At 41.7% G+C, this 18,206-nt stretch overlaps 1 protein-coding gene across 7 annotated transcripts in view; it reads left to right on the forward strand.

The window, feature by feature from the left end:
* ANKS1B (ankyrin repeat and sterile alpha motif domain containing 1B) overlaps positions 1-18,206 on the forward strand; it is an 862,484-nt gene that overhangs the window by 818,243 nt on the left and 26,035 nt on the right. For all 7 annotated transcript variants that reach the window (XM_072973193.1, XM_072973192.1, XM_072973191.1 and 4 more), the window contains 3 exons: positions 6,800-6,811; positions 7,708-7,794; positions 14,809-14,946. In XM_072973193.1, coding sequence (XP_072829294.1) covers positions 6,800-6,811; positions 7,708-7,794; positions 14,809-14,946 — 237 coding nt within the window. The remainder of the gene's footprint in view (positions 1-6,799; positions 6,812-7,707; positions 7,795-14,808; positions 14,947-18,206) is intronic.

An 18,206-nucleotide genomic window follows, 5' to 3' on the forward strand; every position in this document is an offset into this window, starting at 1 on the left:
GACTGGCTTTAAATTGAAGATTCAAAAGTTACATTTTATTTTAGGTTTCAGAAATATAACATCTCTGTATAACTAAATATTGTTCCTCTTAGAATAATCATAGGATGATAATCTTAATTTGGGAAATTGTGAACAAAATACAATGTAATAGCCTATATTCTTTTAGCTTTCAGCAGATCAAGGTGCTGCAACGGTCAAGGTAATTTGAGGGCATTACCCATGACTATGTAGCTGTTTAGGTATGTAGAGGTCCTCATTACAAATGAGTCTGTCCTGTGAAGCTAGCACTGAACTGGTGGGGATTGGAGGACTCTGGGAAGCCTCAGATTCCACAAAGAGCGAGGTTTAGTAAAAAGCAACTAGAAACAAAAGGGAACCACAAAATAAAGTTTTTCCTAAGCATTTTACCAGGGAAATGGGTCTGAAGAAGAGAATTCTGTTTATATAAATAAATATTACAAAATTTTAACATACAAATGTGGGAGTGATCACCACCCAGAAACCCAACAAAGCATGCAGTTAGGTCATAGAAACCAAATTGCCTGAGACCAAGTACTTTTTAACTTGAGCAGTGATGTCTGGATTGGGTGTCTTGGCCCTCAGGCAGGAGAAGATGGTGATTACAACACTGAAGAGAAGGTGGGGAGGGTGGAACTGTGGCTGCCTGGGATCAGACTGAAGCTCTGCGCTCACATTTGATACCTGAAAAGCCTTCACAAAATGAAGTGGGTGCTTACTGGATTTCTTGCCTCCCTGATTAGTCAGTGAAGACTTGGTATATTTACCTTCTTTCTGTGCATTTTCATCTTTCATTAAAATTCCATGTGAATAGACCTCTTTGAAAGCTCTGTAAAGTACACCACCAGAAAATCCTCTAAAAGGAGGTTGGATCAGTATCTCTTGTAGAAAATACAAATGTTTGAAATGAGGTGCATTGCCTTGGCGACCTCCCACAGTCCCTTTGAACTCTGTGGCTGATCTGCCATCTTCTTGTCTTGATTCAGTGAGAAGAGAAGTACAGTTTGGGCTTTCCTAGAGGCCTGTGCACAGCCTGCGTCGCTGGTACCTGGTGCTGCTGCCTCCAGTTAGGAAAACAGGGATTCTTGGCACCCATGAAAGAAGAAATGACCAGCCTTTATCTTTTCTTTAGTTGAAGTATAGTTGACTTACAATGTAGTGTTTCTGGTGTACAGCAAAGTGATTCAGTTATATATATATTCTTTTGCATATTCTTTTCCCTTATGGTTTATTACAAAATGTTGAATATAGTTCCCTGTGCTATGCAGTAGGTCCTGGTTGTTTATTTTATGTATAGTAGTTTGTACTTGCTAGTCATAAACTCCTAATTTATCCCTCTCTCTGCCTTTCCCTTTTGGTAACTACAAGTTTGTTTTCTATGAGTATGTTTTTGTTTTCTAAATAAGTTCATTTGTATCATTTTAGGTTCCACATATAAGTGATTCCATTTATTTGTCTTTCTGTCTGACTTCCTTAGTATGATAATCTCTAGTTCCATCCATGTTGCTGCAAATGGCATTGTTTCATTTTTGTGGCTGAGTAATATTCCAGTGTGTGTGTGTGTACAAATAAAATACTCCAATATATATATAATGGATATAATATTCCAACCTACACACACACACACATCTTCTTTATCCATTCATCTGTCAGTGGACATTTAGGTTGTTTCCATGTCTTGACAATTATAAATAGTGCTGCTGTGAACACTGGAGTGTGTGTATCTTTTCGAATTAATTTTTGTCTGTTTTGCATATATGCCCAGGAGTGGGATTGCTGGATCATATGGTAACTCTATTTTTAATTTTTTAAGGAACCTCCATAGTATTTTCCATAATGGCTGCACCAAACTACGTTCCCACCAACAGTGTAGGATGGTTCCCTTTTCTCCATAGCCTCTCCAGAATTTATTGTTTGTGGACTTTTTAATCATGGCCATTCTGACTGGTGTGAGATGATAACTCATTGCAGTTTTGATTTGCATTTCTCTGATAATTAATGATGTTGAGCATCTTTCCATGTGCCTATTGGCCATCTGTACACCTTTGGAGAAGTGTCTGTTCTTCTCATCTTTTGATTGAGTTTTTTTTTAAATTGAGTTGTATAAGCTGTATATTTTGGAAATTAAGCCCTTGTCAGTTGCATTGTTTGCAAATATTTTCTCCCATTCTGTAGGTTGTATGTTCATTTTGTTTATGGTTTCCTTTCCTGTGCAAAAGCTTATAAGTTTGATTAGACCCCGTTTGTTTTTGCTTTTATTTCTTTTGCCTTGGGAGACCAACCTAAGAAAACATCACTGATTTTTTTATTTGCCTGTGCTCTCTTCTAGGAAATTTATGGTGCCCTGTCTTATGTTTAAGTATTCAAGCCATTTTGAGTTTATTTTTGTGTATGGTGTAAGAGAGTGTGCTAACTTCCTTGATTTACATTCTGCTATCCAGTTTTTCCAACGCTACTTGCTGAAGAGACTGTCTTTTCTCCATTGTATATTCTTCCCTCCTTTGTCAAAGATTAATTGACCCTAAGTCTGTGGGTTTATTTCTGGATTCTCTGTTCTATTTCATTGTTCCATATGTTTGTTTTTGTGCTGATACCATGCTGTTTTGATTACTGTAGCTTTATAGTAGAGTCTGAAGTCTAGGAGGGGTATGCCCCCAGCTTTGTTCTTTTTCTTCAGAATTGCTTTGACAATTCCGGGTCTTTAATGATTCCATATAAATTGCAGGATTTTTTCTAGTTCTGTGAAAAATGTCCTGGATAATTTGATAGGGATCACATTAAATATGTAGATTGCTTTGGGTAGTATGGTCATTTTAACAATAGTAATTCTTTCAGTCCAAGAGCATGGGATAGCTTTCATTTCTTTAAATCATCTTTAATTTCCTTAATCAAAGTTCTGTAGTTCTCAGCACATAAGTCTTTCACTTCCTTGGACAGGTTTATTCCTAAGTTGTTTTTTTTAATGCAGTTCCAAAAAGGATTCCCCCCCCCTTCTGATATTTCATCGTTAGTGTAAAGAAATGCAGCAGATTTCTGTATGTTAATATTGTATCCTGTAACCTTTCTGAATCCTTGTTTTGTTCCAGATTTTAGCAGGGAGACTTTTCAGCTTTTCACTCTTGAGTAATATGTTGGCTGTAGGTTTGTCATAAATAGTTTTTATTATATTGAGATACATTCCCTCTATGCCCACTTTGGTGAGATTTTTTTTTATCATGAATGGATGTTGAATTTTACCAAAAGCTTTTTCTGCATCTTTTGTAATGAGCATGTGATTTTTGTGTTTTTTTCTGTTGTAGTGATGTATTACATTGACTGATCTGTGTGTGTTGAGCCATCCTTATAATGAATCCTAGGATGAATCCAACTTGATTGTGGTGTATAATCTTTTAATGTGTTGTTGGATTCAGTTTGCAAATATTTTGTTGAGAATTTTTGCATCCATAGTCATTGAAGATATTGACCTGTAATCTTTTTCTGGTAGTGTTTTTGGTATCAGGGTGATGGTGGCTTCATGGAAATGACTTTGGGAGTGTTCCCTCCTCTTCAGTCTCTTGAAAGAGTTTGAGAAAGATTGGTATAAATTCTTTGTATGCTTTGTAGAATTCCCCAGTGAAGCCATCCAGTCCTAGACTTTGGTTTGCAGGGACTCTTTTTTAAAATTACAGATTGTATTTCACTTCTAGTGATAGGTCTGTTCAAATTATCTATTTATTCTTGATTCAGTTTTGGTGGGCTATATGTTTCTAGAAACTTGTCCATTTCTTCTAGGTTGTTCAACTTGTTGGCTTATAATTGTTCCTAGTATTCTCTTATGGTTTTTTTGTATTTCTCTGGTATCAGTTGTGCTCTCTTCTCTTTCATTTCTCACTTTTTTAATTTGGGTCCTCTCTGTTCTTTGTGGTGAGCCTGGCCAGAGGTTAGTTTTGTTTACTCTTTCAAAGAATCAGTTCTTGCTTTTATTTACTTTTTTCTATTGTTCTTTATCTCTATTTTATTTATTTCATCTCTGATCTTTATTATTTCCTTCCTCCTGCTGACTTTGGTTTTGTTTATTCTTCTTTTTCTAATTCTTTGAGGTAGTGGGTTAGGTTGTTTGAGATTTTTCTTGTTTTTTGAGGAGGGAAAAATGACTATCCTTTATCTTTGTTCAGCTTGGCTGAGCGTGCGATGTGAAATCTTTCTGTCTGTACAGAAATCACTGCTTGCGCCTTCATTTCAACCTAAGAGCCTATGTCCTGACCTGCCTATCTTCCCAGCTCTGCAATCCCCTCTCTGGCATTCATTGCACAATTCATTGTGTTCTTTTCTATGTCTGCTGCCACCATTCTCCTGCAGCTGCTCTTGATAAAATCAGCAACAAATTTTTCTAGTTGCCCAAGCCAGTGGTTTCACCCAGGAAACTCATTAAAATTGGTAGCTCCTGTGTGTGCCAGCCACTGTGCTAGGCACAGATTTTTAGGTCTTTTTAGTCCTTGTGGCATTGGGCACTGCTCCCACCATCTAAGGAATCTTCTCCTTGACTTTATGATACTGCTCTTAGGCTTCTTCTAGCTCTGTTTCTAGTACCTTCACCAACTCTTCTTTCTACCTCATTTCTTAAGTATTACATGTATTATTCTGTTCACTCTTAAGCCACCTCATCTGCTCCCATCTCCTCAGTCACCCGCTCAGTGTGGTTGGGTTTCCAGGTCTGATTCTTCTTGTCTTCTACTGGACATCTCCACCTGATTATCAAACTAATCATCACATTCAAAAGGGTTTCTTGCAAAAGCATCTTCTCCTCTAGTGTTCCTTATTTCAGTTAATAGCCTCTTCCTCTGCGGCCTCCTCCTGCTCACCCATCTTCCATGGCAGATCAGCTAGCAGGTCTTCTCCATTCTTTCTCATCAGAATTGTGCTTCCCCGTCCATTCTCCAGAGTGTTTACTTCAACTCGAATTCTTAAGGTCTCTCATTTGAATTTATACTACACTTTCCTGCCTCCCTGCATTCAGCCTCTAGCTATTCCAGTCCATCTAGTCACCAGAACTATTTTTCTGCAACACAGATCTGATCGTGTCACTTTCTACTTAAAAGGTTCCAATGGATCCTAGTTTGAGAGAGTAAGTCACAATCTTCCAAATCTACTGTACCAACCTCATCTCCCACCAGTGACCCAACCCCACCATATTACTTCTCATTTCCGGCTATGCATATTTGTACATTGATTCTGCTGGTAAAATAGCTTCTTTTGTCATCTTCTGCCACCTGGAAAATTCCTATCCATCCTTTAAGATCCAGATCAATCACCCCTAGCCAGCAACACTGGCTTGTTGAATGAATGGATGAAGTGTTTGTTGAATGAATGAATGAGTGAAGACTCACTCCACTCCCTCATGCAAAGTGAGGCTCTTCCTGCTTAGCACTCTGGAGGCACTCTGCTCATGGCTCTGTCACATTCGTCAACATTTGTGCTGCATCAGACCAAGCCAGGAGTGGTGACGTGTACTTCATGTGCTGCCTTTGCCTCTCATGTGGCCTTTCCCAGCCCTCTTTACCAGAGCCCGACACAGACTCAGCATCCTCAGCACAGACGGCCACTTCAGCAGACTGGAGCTGGCACACAGTCTGAGGTCTGCCGGACATCCCCTGAAGGAGACTGCATTTTTCCAGCACATCGGCCACCTATATAACCACTCAATTGCTGAATGAATGATAAATGGGGTTTTTTTTCCTTTGGGGATTTTTCTTCTCATCCTCAATAAAATGTTGATATTTGAGTTTTACGTTAGGTGTATATTATTTGATGTTACAGATAGACCTGTCCACGAGAGTGTATTCACAGCAAGAGGTGGGCACAGTGATTTGTTGAAATCCACTGTTAACTCTTTGCAAAGAGCTCTTCACACATTCACACATGTCAGTCCAAACCACTCCATGTTGCCGCTATAGCCCTCTCTTCAGGGTTCAGCCCACCGCCTTGCTTTGCCATCAGCACCCGGCATTTTACTTCTTCTAGCCTTGCCTTTGACTTATCTTGCACATTTTAGAGTTGGTTGAATAAAGCATTGAAAAAGATAAAAGTATCTAGCCTTATGCTCCAGTTTCATAATATCTCTTGTTGGCAATGACAGAAGAAACCTGGTGAGTCTGGGTAATTTTAAAACTGGTTAAAAAGCACTTAGAGGGAGCTGCTTTTTTTCTATACTGTCTGAAACACAATATTAAATAGTGGTACTCTTAGTAATCCATTTTCTTTGTCTTTGACATGGGTGTAGTAGCTATCAAAAAGATGTGTCAAAACAACCAGGAAAATGTGAGATACCTTTTCCGTGGTTCAAATGAAAGATGAAATACACTTATGGCTGAGTTCCATGAGCTTCATTCACACTATCCAGCTTTCTTTCATTCTGGTCACATTCCAGGATTTAAAAATGGAAAATGGGTAATGTAAATGAAGAAATCAAGAAAGTTCATATTTTCTCTCGATTCCCTTCATGTACAGAAGACAGCTGGTTGGGGAACATTCAAAGCAGAAGGCTCTCACGTGTCAGTCATAATCAGACTGTGCAGTGCAGTAAACAGAGTGAGAAAACAGAAACAGAGATTCAGGGTCTGTGAAAGCCGGCAGCAGTCTCTAAAATAAGTGTCACTGCATCTACATATATCTGTAGACCTCTTCTCTTTACTTTTTAATGAGTTTGTGCCGTTGGTGAATCACTGAAATGGTTTCCTCTCACCTTTTTATGTATTTTCTCTCCTATTATGTTCTCACCTGTCTCCTGTGGAAAATCTATCAGGCCAACTGTCAGGTAGGTTCTTCTTGATGTTTAATGTGCTTATGAGGAGTAGCCATCACAGGAAATGAAGTAAACAGACCGTGGGTGACCTCTGATGTATGATGAAACTAAACAGAAAAGGCAAATGCTGAATTATGGAGAAACTTTTTGCAGTTGCATAAAACCTGTTGAGGCTGCAAAATCTAAGCACATTCAGTCAGTGTGAACATCTATCAGAAGAACTTAGCCTCTGGGAATATAGCAGCTCTAAATGATACAGTACGTTACCTGCATGGTCTGGTTTTGCTGTGACTCAAAATACAGACTCCCTCAGGAGGGCTTTGATAGTCACAGAGTGGTATTATATCCTATGTGGCCACGAGCAGTTCTGCTGTAAATATACTGTCATCTTTTGTAGATGTGGCCAGGTTCAAGAAAAATTCACAGTGATGTATTTTAAATCCCTGTTTTAAGGACGTACTCAGACATGCCCCGTGCCTTGAAGAAAGAAACTAGGAAGAAAGGAGGGGTGGTAGTATATATTTTGTTCATGCTAAACTTACCCTTGGAGTTCACCCTGACATGGCTTCACTCTATTGAAAAGAGTAGTCGCTTGAAATTGCAGTAGGAGACAGAGCTGTTCGTTTCTCCCCTTGGCGTCAGGGACAAAGAGTGTCCCTTCACCCACATGAAGCAGCAGAACAAGCTTTTTAGAGCCTCAAGTGCAAGACAGACTTCATAAACCCAAACCATGGATAAGCCCAAGAGAAGGGACATACATTCAAATTAGAGTATGTTTGGTGTGTGTGTGATGTGTGTGTATGTTGTTTTGAACTTGAGCACATTTTTCTCTTTCAAGAGGAAAAATTATGTGCTACAGTTGCCATGCAACACAGGCTGCTCTAACAGCTTTCTAATTTTAATTTCAGAAGTCTACAGAGCAAATGAAGAAGGTCCCTACCATTATTCTTTCAGTCTCTTATAAAGGAGTCAAATTTATTGATGCAACAAATAAGGTGAGTACTGCACCTCTCTTCGGTTTAGACACCAGATACAGTCCTGAGTAAATGATCTAGAGTCCTTTGCTTCCCGTTGTACCTGACATTCCTCCATTTTAATCACTCCCCACCCCCTGCCATCATGCTCCCTGAACACAACTGTAGATATACACACACACACTCATGGGCACGTTGCATTTGGGGGACTTGATCTAGGAGTCCTACACATATTTCACTTTCTCTTTTCTGTGGTAGCTTCTCTAATAGGCTGTAGCCGCTCATTATCTAGCATGTCTTTTTGGATCAAGATAACATTAAAGCAGAAAAAAATGATCATGTCTAGAATGAAAATGCACCAATGTTACCATTCCTCCATCAGAGGAAGTGTCACTGGGTGAAAGGCTAGAACGTTTGTCTTTCCATTTCTCTAGAGTCGGGCATGTCCTTTCTTCGATGTAGGTAGTGAATCCCTGACACCAGGAACATGTCCTCTGGCTTTTACATCATGTAATTGCATTTCACTCTCAACCTTTGAGATGGAAGAGAGGATTTCAACTGTATTGTTTTCTTAAGAGACAAAAAAGCTCAGGCCGTGCTGTGACTCTGCTGACTTGTGCTCACAGTGTGAACAGTTTGTGGACTCTGAGGTTGAGTATAGACAACTGGGTTGCATTTTACTTAGAAACTGTCCTTTCTTAGTGAGGGTGACAGAGTACTGGTGCTAGACGAGAAAGTTTGGGTGTGACCACTCTCACCCTCCATAGACTCAAACCTGACTGGCTCCTCCTCACAAACCCCCAGATGTCCCTGTGTTTCATTCTTAGCCGTTCCAATCGATAAAGTATAGAAAGAAGGGAAGTGAGGTACCCCCACTGGGAAACACCATTTGTTTTCTGGGCTGCTTACCCAGTGCTCCCAGCTGTACCCACTTCCATTTTGGAGAAAGGAAATAAGTCATGAAACAGGTGAACTTGAACAATGGTAATTTAGGATCAGGGCAACCGGATTCAGACAGTCTTTTCTGTCTGTGATAAACCTGAGCTTCTGAATCAGCCCATTCAGAGTTTTCCCGATTTGTTTTCTGTACGAAGAAGACTGCTACGTCAGCAGTCAGATAAGCCCAGGCTCTCCAGTCTGCTTAGGAAAACAGCCTCGCAGTTTCACAAGCAGTTCTGAAACCCAAGCAGAAAGCTGATAGCCCAGCCTGATCGTGCTAGCTGCTGACGTCCAAAGCACAATCAGAGTCAGGTGCCTCACGGGGAATGACAGCTTCAGCCCGGCAGTGTGTCATTGACAGTTACTGTTGTCAGATTAGAGTTGTGGAGACCCTAATCAGAAAAATCCCGATCGATTTGCTTTCTTATTTCTTGGAAGCAACCGTAGTTGCTGGTGCACAAACTCCCTCTATCCTTAGATTATAGTCAGTTGGTTTAAAAAGTTTCAAAACTTTATGGAACTCTTCACCGAAGATGCCACTGCTGTTATTGTATTTAAATGTTAAGAAAGGCTTTGGTATTTGGATGTTTCTTTTCCTAACCTGGAGCAGTCATCTCTACCCCATTTGCATTTGAAAACTATGGATGACAACATATTTTCACCATATGAGCTGAATACTCTCTTAGATTAACAACCTGAGCAGGCTTGGATTCTGACAGTTTCTGAATGAATGGTGTTTGCCCTGAGAAGTTTCCAGAGTCTTAAGGCCGTCATCCCACGAAGCTGGTGTTACGGGTGGATGTATCTGTGTTAATGCCATCGTCTCTAACCCACTGTCCACAATCAGAGGAAGGAGAGAGCTCCATTAGTTCTGTGGCATTTTGCTTGCAGACACATCGAGGGCCATAGAGCTTGATCGCCTAGACTTTGAGGAGAAGCTTCTGTTTCAGTCACCAGTACTGAGATAAGTTACCAGTATCTCTCTGCTCACTGATGACTGCTCTTTGGAAATATGAGCACCAAACGATATGCAAAGATATCTTGTGAATAAAGACACACAATAAAGACGGCACGCATGTCTTTCCAGCCCTTGCAGTGTGAGCCTCAGCCTATTTTCAAAATCTAGAGCAAAGGCAAAGTGCATATGTTGATGGCAGGTGGAGCCAGTGTCTCTAGGACTAGATGACAGCCTGTGCCTGGTTTTTTCAGGAATTTGAAGACATTGACTTCCATGCGGGTGGCTGTACAGGGTGCCCATCCCAGTGTCCTGGGAGATAGCTTATCTGCCCCAGTCTGACGGAGCTGGGGGGAGAGCAGTGCCTCGGAGCCCTAGTCCAGGAGTTGGTGTGTAAGAAACCAGAGCAGAGAGCTTGTATTAGAAGGTAGAAGAAACAGCGTAAAGCTACATTGCTGGAGTTTAACTGAGAAACGCTGAGAAATACCACACCAGACAGGGCTGATGGCCTGGAGGATCCCCTGTTGAAAGACCATCCTCAAGTCGTGCTGTGAGAAGAACTGGGCTCACCTACCTCGATCCCAGCGGTGTCTGCAGTGGTGTCGTGTGTGCCGCTCTGTCCAGTACAAAGACCAGCCTCTAATTAAGGCCTGCAGCAGGAAAGGAGCATATTGTTAAACTCCCTGTTCCGCTTTTGGTTTGTACCAGAGATGCCTCCCCTGGGCAGTGCTGTGAAGGGGGGCCACTTCTGTTTGAAGTGGAGGACTTGGGACACGTAGACATCTTTGGAGACCTCACCGTGTGAGGTGCTTGTGGCCACGAAGCCTGTAATAAGACACAACCACAAGTCACAGCTCACTGTTCACATTTGATGTTTTCATTGTACTTTGTTCTTAAACAGCCCTCCCCTAACCATCACGTCTCTCTAACCCTGCCCTGTCGAGAGAGAGAGGTGTTCAGCCTGCACTGGACGGTGGAATAACCGCAGGCCTCAGACCCCTCACTCAGTGGCTGTCCTGCAGTCACACAACCAGTTGGTTACAGAGAAAGACTAAAACTTGACTTTCTGGCTCCGTCACTGGATGCTTTTTCTGTTACTCCACAGCTACCTTCCATGCGTTCTTTGGAGTGCAAGGATACTTAATTGTGTATTAATGACTCTTCCTTCATTCCTGTCGGCTCCCACCCCCGAGCAAAGCATTTATTTCCTTTTACTCAACTGAAGAAGTGGCTTTGGCTGAGTTCATGGGGAAGAGTTAGGTGCCTAGTTACAAGCTCGGAAATTTACTACCTAGCAACTCAGGAAACAAATTGAATCACAAAACCTGATTTAAGAAGGAAGAAACGAAGAATGGTCTTGGAACTTGGAATCGATTCATACTAAAATGTTATAGATAAGTCACACCAGCTTTCTGCAGGTCCATAGCCCGGAGGTCTCTTGAGCATGGCATTCTGCCAAGAGGACTGCAACTGTCTAGATACAGATCCATCTGCAGATCAGTAGGGTCTTCTGAGCAGTTCCCACATCCAGCGTTTGGTGGAGGGTGGGTTGCACTTTGCCTTCTGCTCTGACCCCCCTCCTCAGTCTCCCCATCCAGCTAAATTAGGAATGACGCAGTGCCTGGGTGTGTTGGTTGGTTTGTTTTGAATGCAAATTTCAACCAGGGTAGATGCTGGTTTTTTTAGACACAGAATAACTTGGAACGTTGGCCCAAACAAGTGCCTGTTGTTTTTCAATCGCACATACTTCTTCTAAGAAGCTCCAAGTCAAGTTAAGAGCCCATTAAGCACGTGCACCACTGTTATCTGCATCGCTCACTCTGCAGGTTGCTTCCAGGTGGCCCTTGGCCAGGGCCGCTGCCTCTGTGTCAGGGGGCAGTTTCTGGAGGGGGGCTGCGTGGTCTCATTCAGAAAAGGCCTGGCCCGAGAAGGAGGAGACTCAGAAAAATGCCCTCCCTGTCGGGGTCTGGAGGGGAGCTGGCAGAGGCCACTTTCTAGGATCCATCACTTCGTTATCACACACACTTCTTAGAACCTGTCAGTTGGCTCGACCAAACAATTCTCTTGTACACCCACCAGCCAGACACCTCTTTAGGTGTTTCTCAACATGATGAAAGGCAACAGACAGGAAAAACAATCTCTCCCTGTTGAAAGAGACTGAACTGCCAAGGCTTCTGTCCCAAAGAACAGGCAGCCTGACCCCCTCCCCAGTCCTGTTCTCGAGCCTTTTAAAAGCCCTAGTCTCCCCAGAACACGCTTAGACTGGAAGGCTCAGTCGCATGAAAAGAGTCCACTTTCAACTGCGGTACATGACTTGTACCTCACGACGATGCCAGCTTTTAATTTGCGGAGGAACCATTAATGGACGAACAGCAGGGGATGGAAAGAACTTATCCCTCCTTGAGTTCTTTTCCAAGGAGGAGACAGCCATGCAGTCTCCATTCCACCTACAGCTGTAGTATCCTGAGTCTCAGAAATCATCCTATGCGTGGAGACCTGGCCTCGCCATCCTGTGGTGTGGACGGTGCAGAGCGATGGCAGTGTTTCAGTAGCGAGATCCTGCATCCTCACCACATTGTAGCACCACAGATATATCAAGAACTTCTGTCCCAACACAGACCATCGGTGTGAATTCATTTAAAATCATATTTTTTAAGTGCCAGTTAGGATGAGTGCCAGTAAAATGAGTTATTCTTAACTAATGATAGAATGTTTTTATTAGGCTTCCTTTCCTCACCCTGGGAACAGAGGAGTAAAAGTTTCAGCAGTGGGAGAGGAGGCTGATTTGGGGACATCAAGCAACACACCTTGGAGCTGAGATAGCCTGAGCTGTTGGGGATTAGGGAAGTGGGGATTCCAGAAAATTGAGGGGAAGGGTCAAGAAAGACAGAGGGGAAATGTCTTAGTGCATTTAGGTTGCTGTAATAGATGACCATAGGTTGGGTTGCTTAAACAGTGAACATTTATTCCTCAGTTCTGGAGGCTGGAAAGTCCAAGATGAAGTCAGCAGATACTGAATCTTCAGTATCTGATGAGAGCCCTTTCCCTGCTTCATAACCGGCCGTCTTCCTGCTGTGTCCTTATGTGGCAGAGAGAGCCATCTAGCTCTCCTGCCTCTTCTACAAAGACACTAATCCCATTCATGAGGGCCCTGCCGTCATGACCTAATCACCAAAGGCCCACCTCCAAACACCATTACATTGGGGGTTAGGATTTCAAGATATGAACTTGGGGAGGACACAGACATGCAGTTCATAATTAAAAAGAGACCCCCCAAAGACACACTTTGCCTACTTTACAATTTTTCCCTGGGCCACAATGCTGTCACATACCATTGAAAATCATTGAGTGACATCTTGTGAATTGGCAAGGTTCAGGGAATTCAATGCAACAAAAATCACAGGGCACTTTTCACTGTAACCCTTTCCCGAGAAGTTGATCCACCTTATGCTAGTAAAAAATCTCAAGAACACAAAATGCTAGTTTAGTTAAAAGTTGGAGCCTACACTCTATTTCCAGTAATAGTGGATCCTGAACAGCTGAGATCAAATCCACACAGGCTCCGCAAAGTAATAGCAGCCCCAATTAAAATGATGGTGGAGGCTCTCAGCACCTGCTAACATTGTACCTGGAAAGACTGTGTAGATCTTTCTAATTTTAAATTTGGGACTCACAAATTCCTAATTTCATTTTCTACTTGAAGAGATGCTATCTGAGTGGCAGAAGAAGACCATGACCTTCTATTTTGAAACTGTCTTGCAGCAAGATGGTACTTGTTTATGGGATTCTGATTTCAATCTGAGTTATTTTTGACAGTGCTGCATGTGGTGTCAACATACAGAGCCACTGTGGAGAATGCCTTAATTTAATTTTCTTTAACGTGTTAATTCTGTAATTGGTTCCCAAGCACGCAGCTCGGTAGAGTGAGGGGCGTGAAGTACTTGCCGGGGGTGCTGGCAGGGAAGGACATTTTGTAAGCATTGTCAGGCTTGATGGGCATACTCGGAGCATTCTATTCGCTTGGGTTATTTAAGACTGTGCAATTACAAAATAATTAGGATAAAAGCATTGAGGCTTTTAGATCTATGACGACTGCAGATAAACATAAATGGGATATTATGAGATTCAGAAGTGATTGCATAATTATGTGAAATTTTTTGCTTCTTAAGTACATAGATGTATCAAAAGAAGTTTCTAACAGGGTTTGCAGCCCAGAGGATGCTCCTTGGTTATTCTGTGCTTTGGGATAATGGTACTTAAACCTTTCCTCACTTACTTCCCACTGGTTACTCTTAGAGGCAGGTTGGGATGAGGGGGCTGGTAGGGAGATGGCATGAAAAAAATGCTAGTGAGGAAAAAAATGAAATGATGTGAAAGCAGTGAGAGGTGGGCACAAGGGGCATTGCAGCCTGAACTCTGCAGTCAGACAGCCCCCTAATTTCTGACCCAGCTCCACCACCTGCCCTGCATAAGGCATTTACACTCTCCAAGTACCGATTCCCCCACCCCCCGTGAGACGACGACCATGACCCTAGCACCCACTCAGCATCATACCTGGCAGATATGGTTAGCAAAGTACTGTTGTCCCCAGGGCCCTGCCTCAAGCATGCAGCACAGTGCCTGCCTCGTCCCCCCTACACCTTAGTCTCCACAGAGTCTTCAAGAGAGACAGCGCCTTGACACTGTCCTCTGCCTGCCCTGGCTCTGGGCACGTGGGGCAGCACAAGACGCTGGGCAGAAGAGGGACCAGCCTCCCGGCAGGCAGAGTGTAACAGGCGATCTGAGTTAGCAGGAGGCGGCAGGGACTCTCACGTACGTGGGAAATGGAAACAGTAAGCTGCTTAGTAATTACTATTTTTTTTTTAAGCGTCTGCCCCCTCACACTGTGGCTTCACACAGCACCGATGAGAACCACTGCTTCAGGATGGGACTATTTCAGGTTGTATTTAATTGAATGAAAACATTCCTTCCAGACCTGGTGTACCTTTGTCCACAGGTAGTGCATTGGGTCACTCCGAATGTTGTTCGTCTGGAACGTTCTAGGAAGGGGGAAAGCAACTGCTTTCCAGGTCATTTGCCTTGGTTCTAAAATATGCTGGTTTGCAGAGGAAAACAACGGTCATTTATGTCATTTCTTCCAGAACATAATTGCTGAGCATGAAATTCGTAATATCTCCTGTGCTGCCCAGGACCCGGAAGACCTCTCAACGTTTGCTTATATCACAAAAGATTTGAAGTCCAATCACCACTACTGCCACGTGTTTACTGCCTTCGATGTGGTGAGTAATGACCCTATTTGACAGACTAAATATTTCCCTGAATGTACTTGGACTTGATTGAAAGTTAAACTTGCAGTTAAGATGCTTGGCTTGTTTATCAAGAATTGAGGTTTACCTGGTCTAAGGTCTTTTGCAGACTCAGCTTTTCTGAGCTTTTCTTATATTTTCACTCGTCCATTGAATTTAGAACTCCACTTGTATCAAGTATCTGAACTGTCATTGCTCAATCACTAACTTCACTTTTCAAATTTGACGAATTCCTTTCCTGGTACCAAAATATGGTAAATTTGTTCCAGCCTTTTGGTTCCTTCACTCAGTATTTTGGATTCTCTGGTGACCATTTCTAAGTAGTAGTGCATGATAGTCTAGGTTTTTTTGGAAGAAAAATAAATTTCAATACCTCATGTAATATTTGTGCTTTTCTACATTGAATAGTAGTTAAAGTAGACATCTATAAATAATAATTGGGAACACCAAGGTTTGGTCCATTTAAATACGGCCCATATTCAGAAGTTAGTCTTGTAATGGCATCCTTGTGCTTTTACACCGCTCATAGTCTTGTTTGTTATTAAGTCTAAAGACTAGCCTGTATATTACAGACTTGGAAAATGAAAGCAGTTCTAGATAATAACAGTGTTACTTCAAGATATATGTACCTTCAAGACGGTACAAATTACTTGAGGACAACTCTACTACGTAATGTCTTGGGCATTCTACATTTGAAGCAGACAGAACAGAGACAGCTACAACCAGGAAATAATTTGTAATCAGAATTTTAAAATGTCACTTAAATTTGACAGTTCTGCTCTGCTCAAGTTTTACAACACACGTGTTTGAAGAGTTACACAGAAATTGCAGTGTAGTATATTCTTGGGAGGCCGACCCACAGTTCAGTGTCGTGGGTTAGACCACTAGAAGCGATCTTGTTCCGTTCTGGTGAACTCCCATGGACCAAGCAAGGGCCACCGTAACCCAGAATTGACCCCGTTCTAAGCTATGTTAGGCTCATGCCCAGAGCTTTTTATCATGCTACTTGTGGCCCATCCTTTTCAATTTTAGAAGGTTGAAAAACAGGAAAAAATGCTCATAGTGCCTTTAAATGTTTTTTCTATTTTGGGAGGCATGAGGTGAATAATGTACAGGTGCTACATGTTAATAGGGAGGACTGCAGAGCAAAGCCCTCAAAGGCCGCTCTTAATATCTTGGGATGCGTTTGTTTGCATGGGATCAAGGGTGTTGATTAAAGCCATTTCAGCATTAGGTTTCTGGTGCTTAGACACAACTTACCGTTCTTTGTACAATGCAGTTGTTTCTTTAAACAGCAAAATTCCATTCTGTCTACATATATTTTGGTTTGCATGATACACCTTTGTGGGAGTTGCCAGGTGTCACAGAAAGAACCAGCTGCTCAGAGTGCACTTCCTAACTCGCTGCCTGTTCCCTGATCTTAGGTGAGTTGCAGGACCTTTCTGAGTCCTGATTTCCTTTGTCTGTAAAACAGGCACAAGGATCTGTCCCTCACAGGCTTTCACCAGGACTGAAATGCTGAACGTAGGTAGAGCGCTCAGAAACAGTGTGTGTTGGATGTTAATTTCCTCTCCTTGCCTACCGACCTCACAGCTCACAGCCTGGCCTTTTTCTGCTAAAAGACATAAGATAGATTTGCCAAAAGTGTATTTATGGTCTGAAGTTTTCCCACTGCCCTTGTAAAGGAACAAAAAAAATAGAAGAGTAAATAAAACGGAAGCAATAGAAAGAAAGCATAGACTCTGCAGGCCTTACATTGGTCTGCTGCTTCTATACGTGTTTTCATCGAATGTCAATATTAATACTCCAGCACTTGTCAGGATGAATTTGGTCTTTCTTTGACTCTTGCAGTGTTTCTTTCTAAATTGGTTTTAGAGTAATATGTAATTTGCCTTCATAAGAGTATCCAAAACATTGTTCTCTCTCTTTTTTTTAATTGAAGTATAGTCAGTTTATAATGTCTCGATTTTTGGTGTACAACATAATACTTTAGTCATATAGGAACATACATATATTTGTTTTCATATTCTTTTTCACCATAAGTTACTACAAGATATTAAAAATATTTCCCTGTGCTATACAGTAGAAACTTGTTTTAGTATCTGCAGAACTCGAACTCCCAATTTATCCTTTCTCCCCCACTCCCCGCCAGTAACCGTAAGTTTGTTTTCTATGTCTGTGGGTCTGTTTCTGTTTTGTAGATAAGTGCATTTGTCTTTTTTTTTTTTTTTAGATTCCACATATGAGTGATATCATATGGTATTTTTCTTTCTCCTGGCTTACTTCACTTAGAATGACATTTCCCAGGGCCATCCATGTTGCTGCAAATGGCATTATTTTATTATTTTTATGGCTTAGTAGTATTCCATTGTATAAATATACCACATTGTATAATAGACAGCTTTATCCAGTCATCTGTCAGTGGACATTTAGGTTGTTTCCATGTCTTAGCTATCGTAAATGGTGCTGCTATGAACATTGGGGTGCAGGTGTCCTTTTGAATTAAGATTCTCTCTGGATATATGCCCAGGAGTGGGATTGCTGGATCATATGGTAAGTCTATTTTAGTCTTTTGAGGAATCTCCATACTATTTTCCACAGTGGCTGCACCAGACTGCATTCCCACCAACAGTGTAGGAGGGTTCCCTTTTCTCCACACTCTCTCTAGCATTTATCATTTGTGGTTGAATGATGGCCATTCTGACTGGTGTGAGGTGATACCACATTGTAGTTTTGATTTGCATTTCTGTGATAATTAGTGATATTGAGCATTTTTTCATATGCCTGTTGGCTATTTGTATGTCTTCACTGGAGAATTGCTTGTTTAGGTCTTCTGCCCATTTTTGGATTGGGTTGTTTTTTTCCTTAAGTTGTATGAACTGTTTATATACTTTGGAAATTAAGCCCTTGTCAGTCTCATCTTTTGCAGATATTTTCTCCCATTCCGTAGGTTGTCATTTTTTGCTTAATACCATGGTGTTTTGATTACTGTAGCTCTGTAGTATTGTCTGAAGCCTGGGAGGATTACTCCTCCAGCATCATTCTTTTTCTTCAGTAATGCTTTGGCAATTCTAGGTCTTTTGTGATTCCATATAAATTTTAGGATTATTTGTTCTAGTTCTGTGAAAAATGTCCTGGGTAGTTTAATAGGAATCACATTAAATCTATAGATTTCTTTGGGTAGTATGGCCATTTTAACAATATTGATTCTTCCAATCCAAGAGCATGGGATA

Source organism: Vicugna pacos, chromosome 12 (assembly GCF_048564905.1).
Source record: "Vicugna pacos chromosome 12, VicPac4, whole genome shotgun sequence".
In the NCBI taxonomy this organism is placed as follows: Eukaryota; Metazoa; Chordata; class Mammalia; order Artiodactyla; family Camelidae; genus Vicugna; species Vicugna pacos.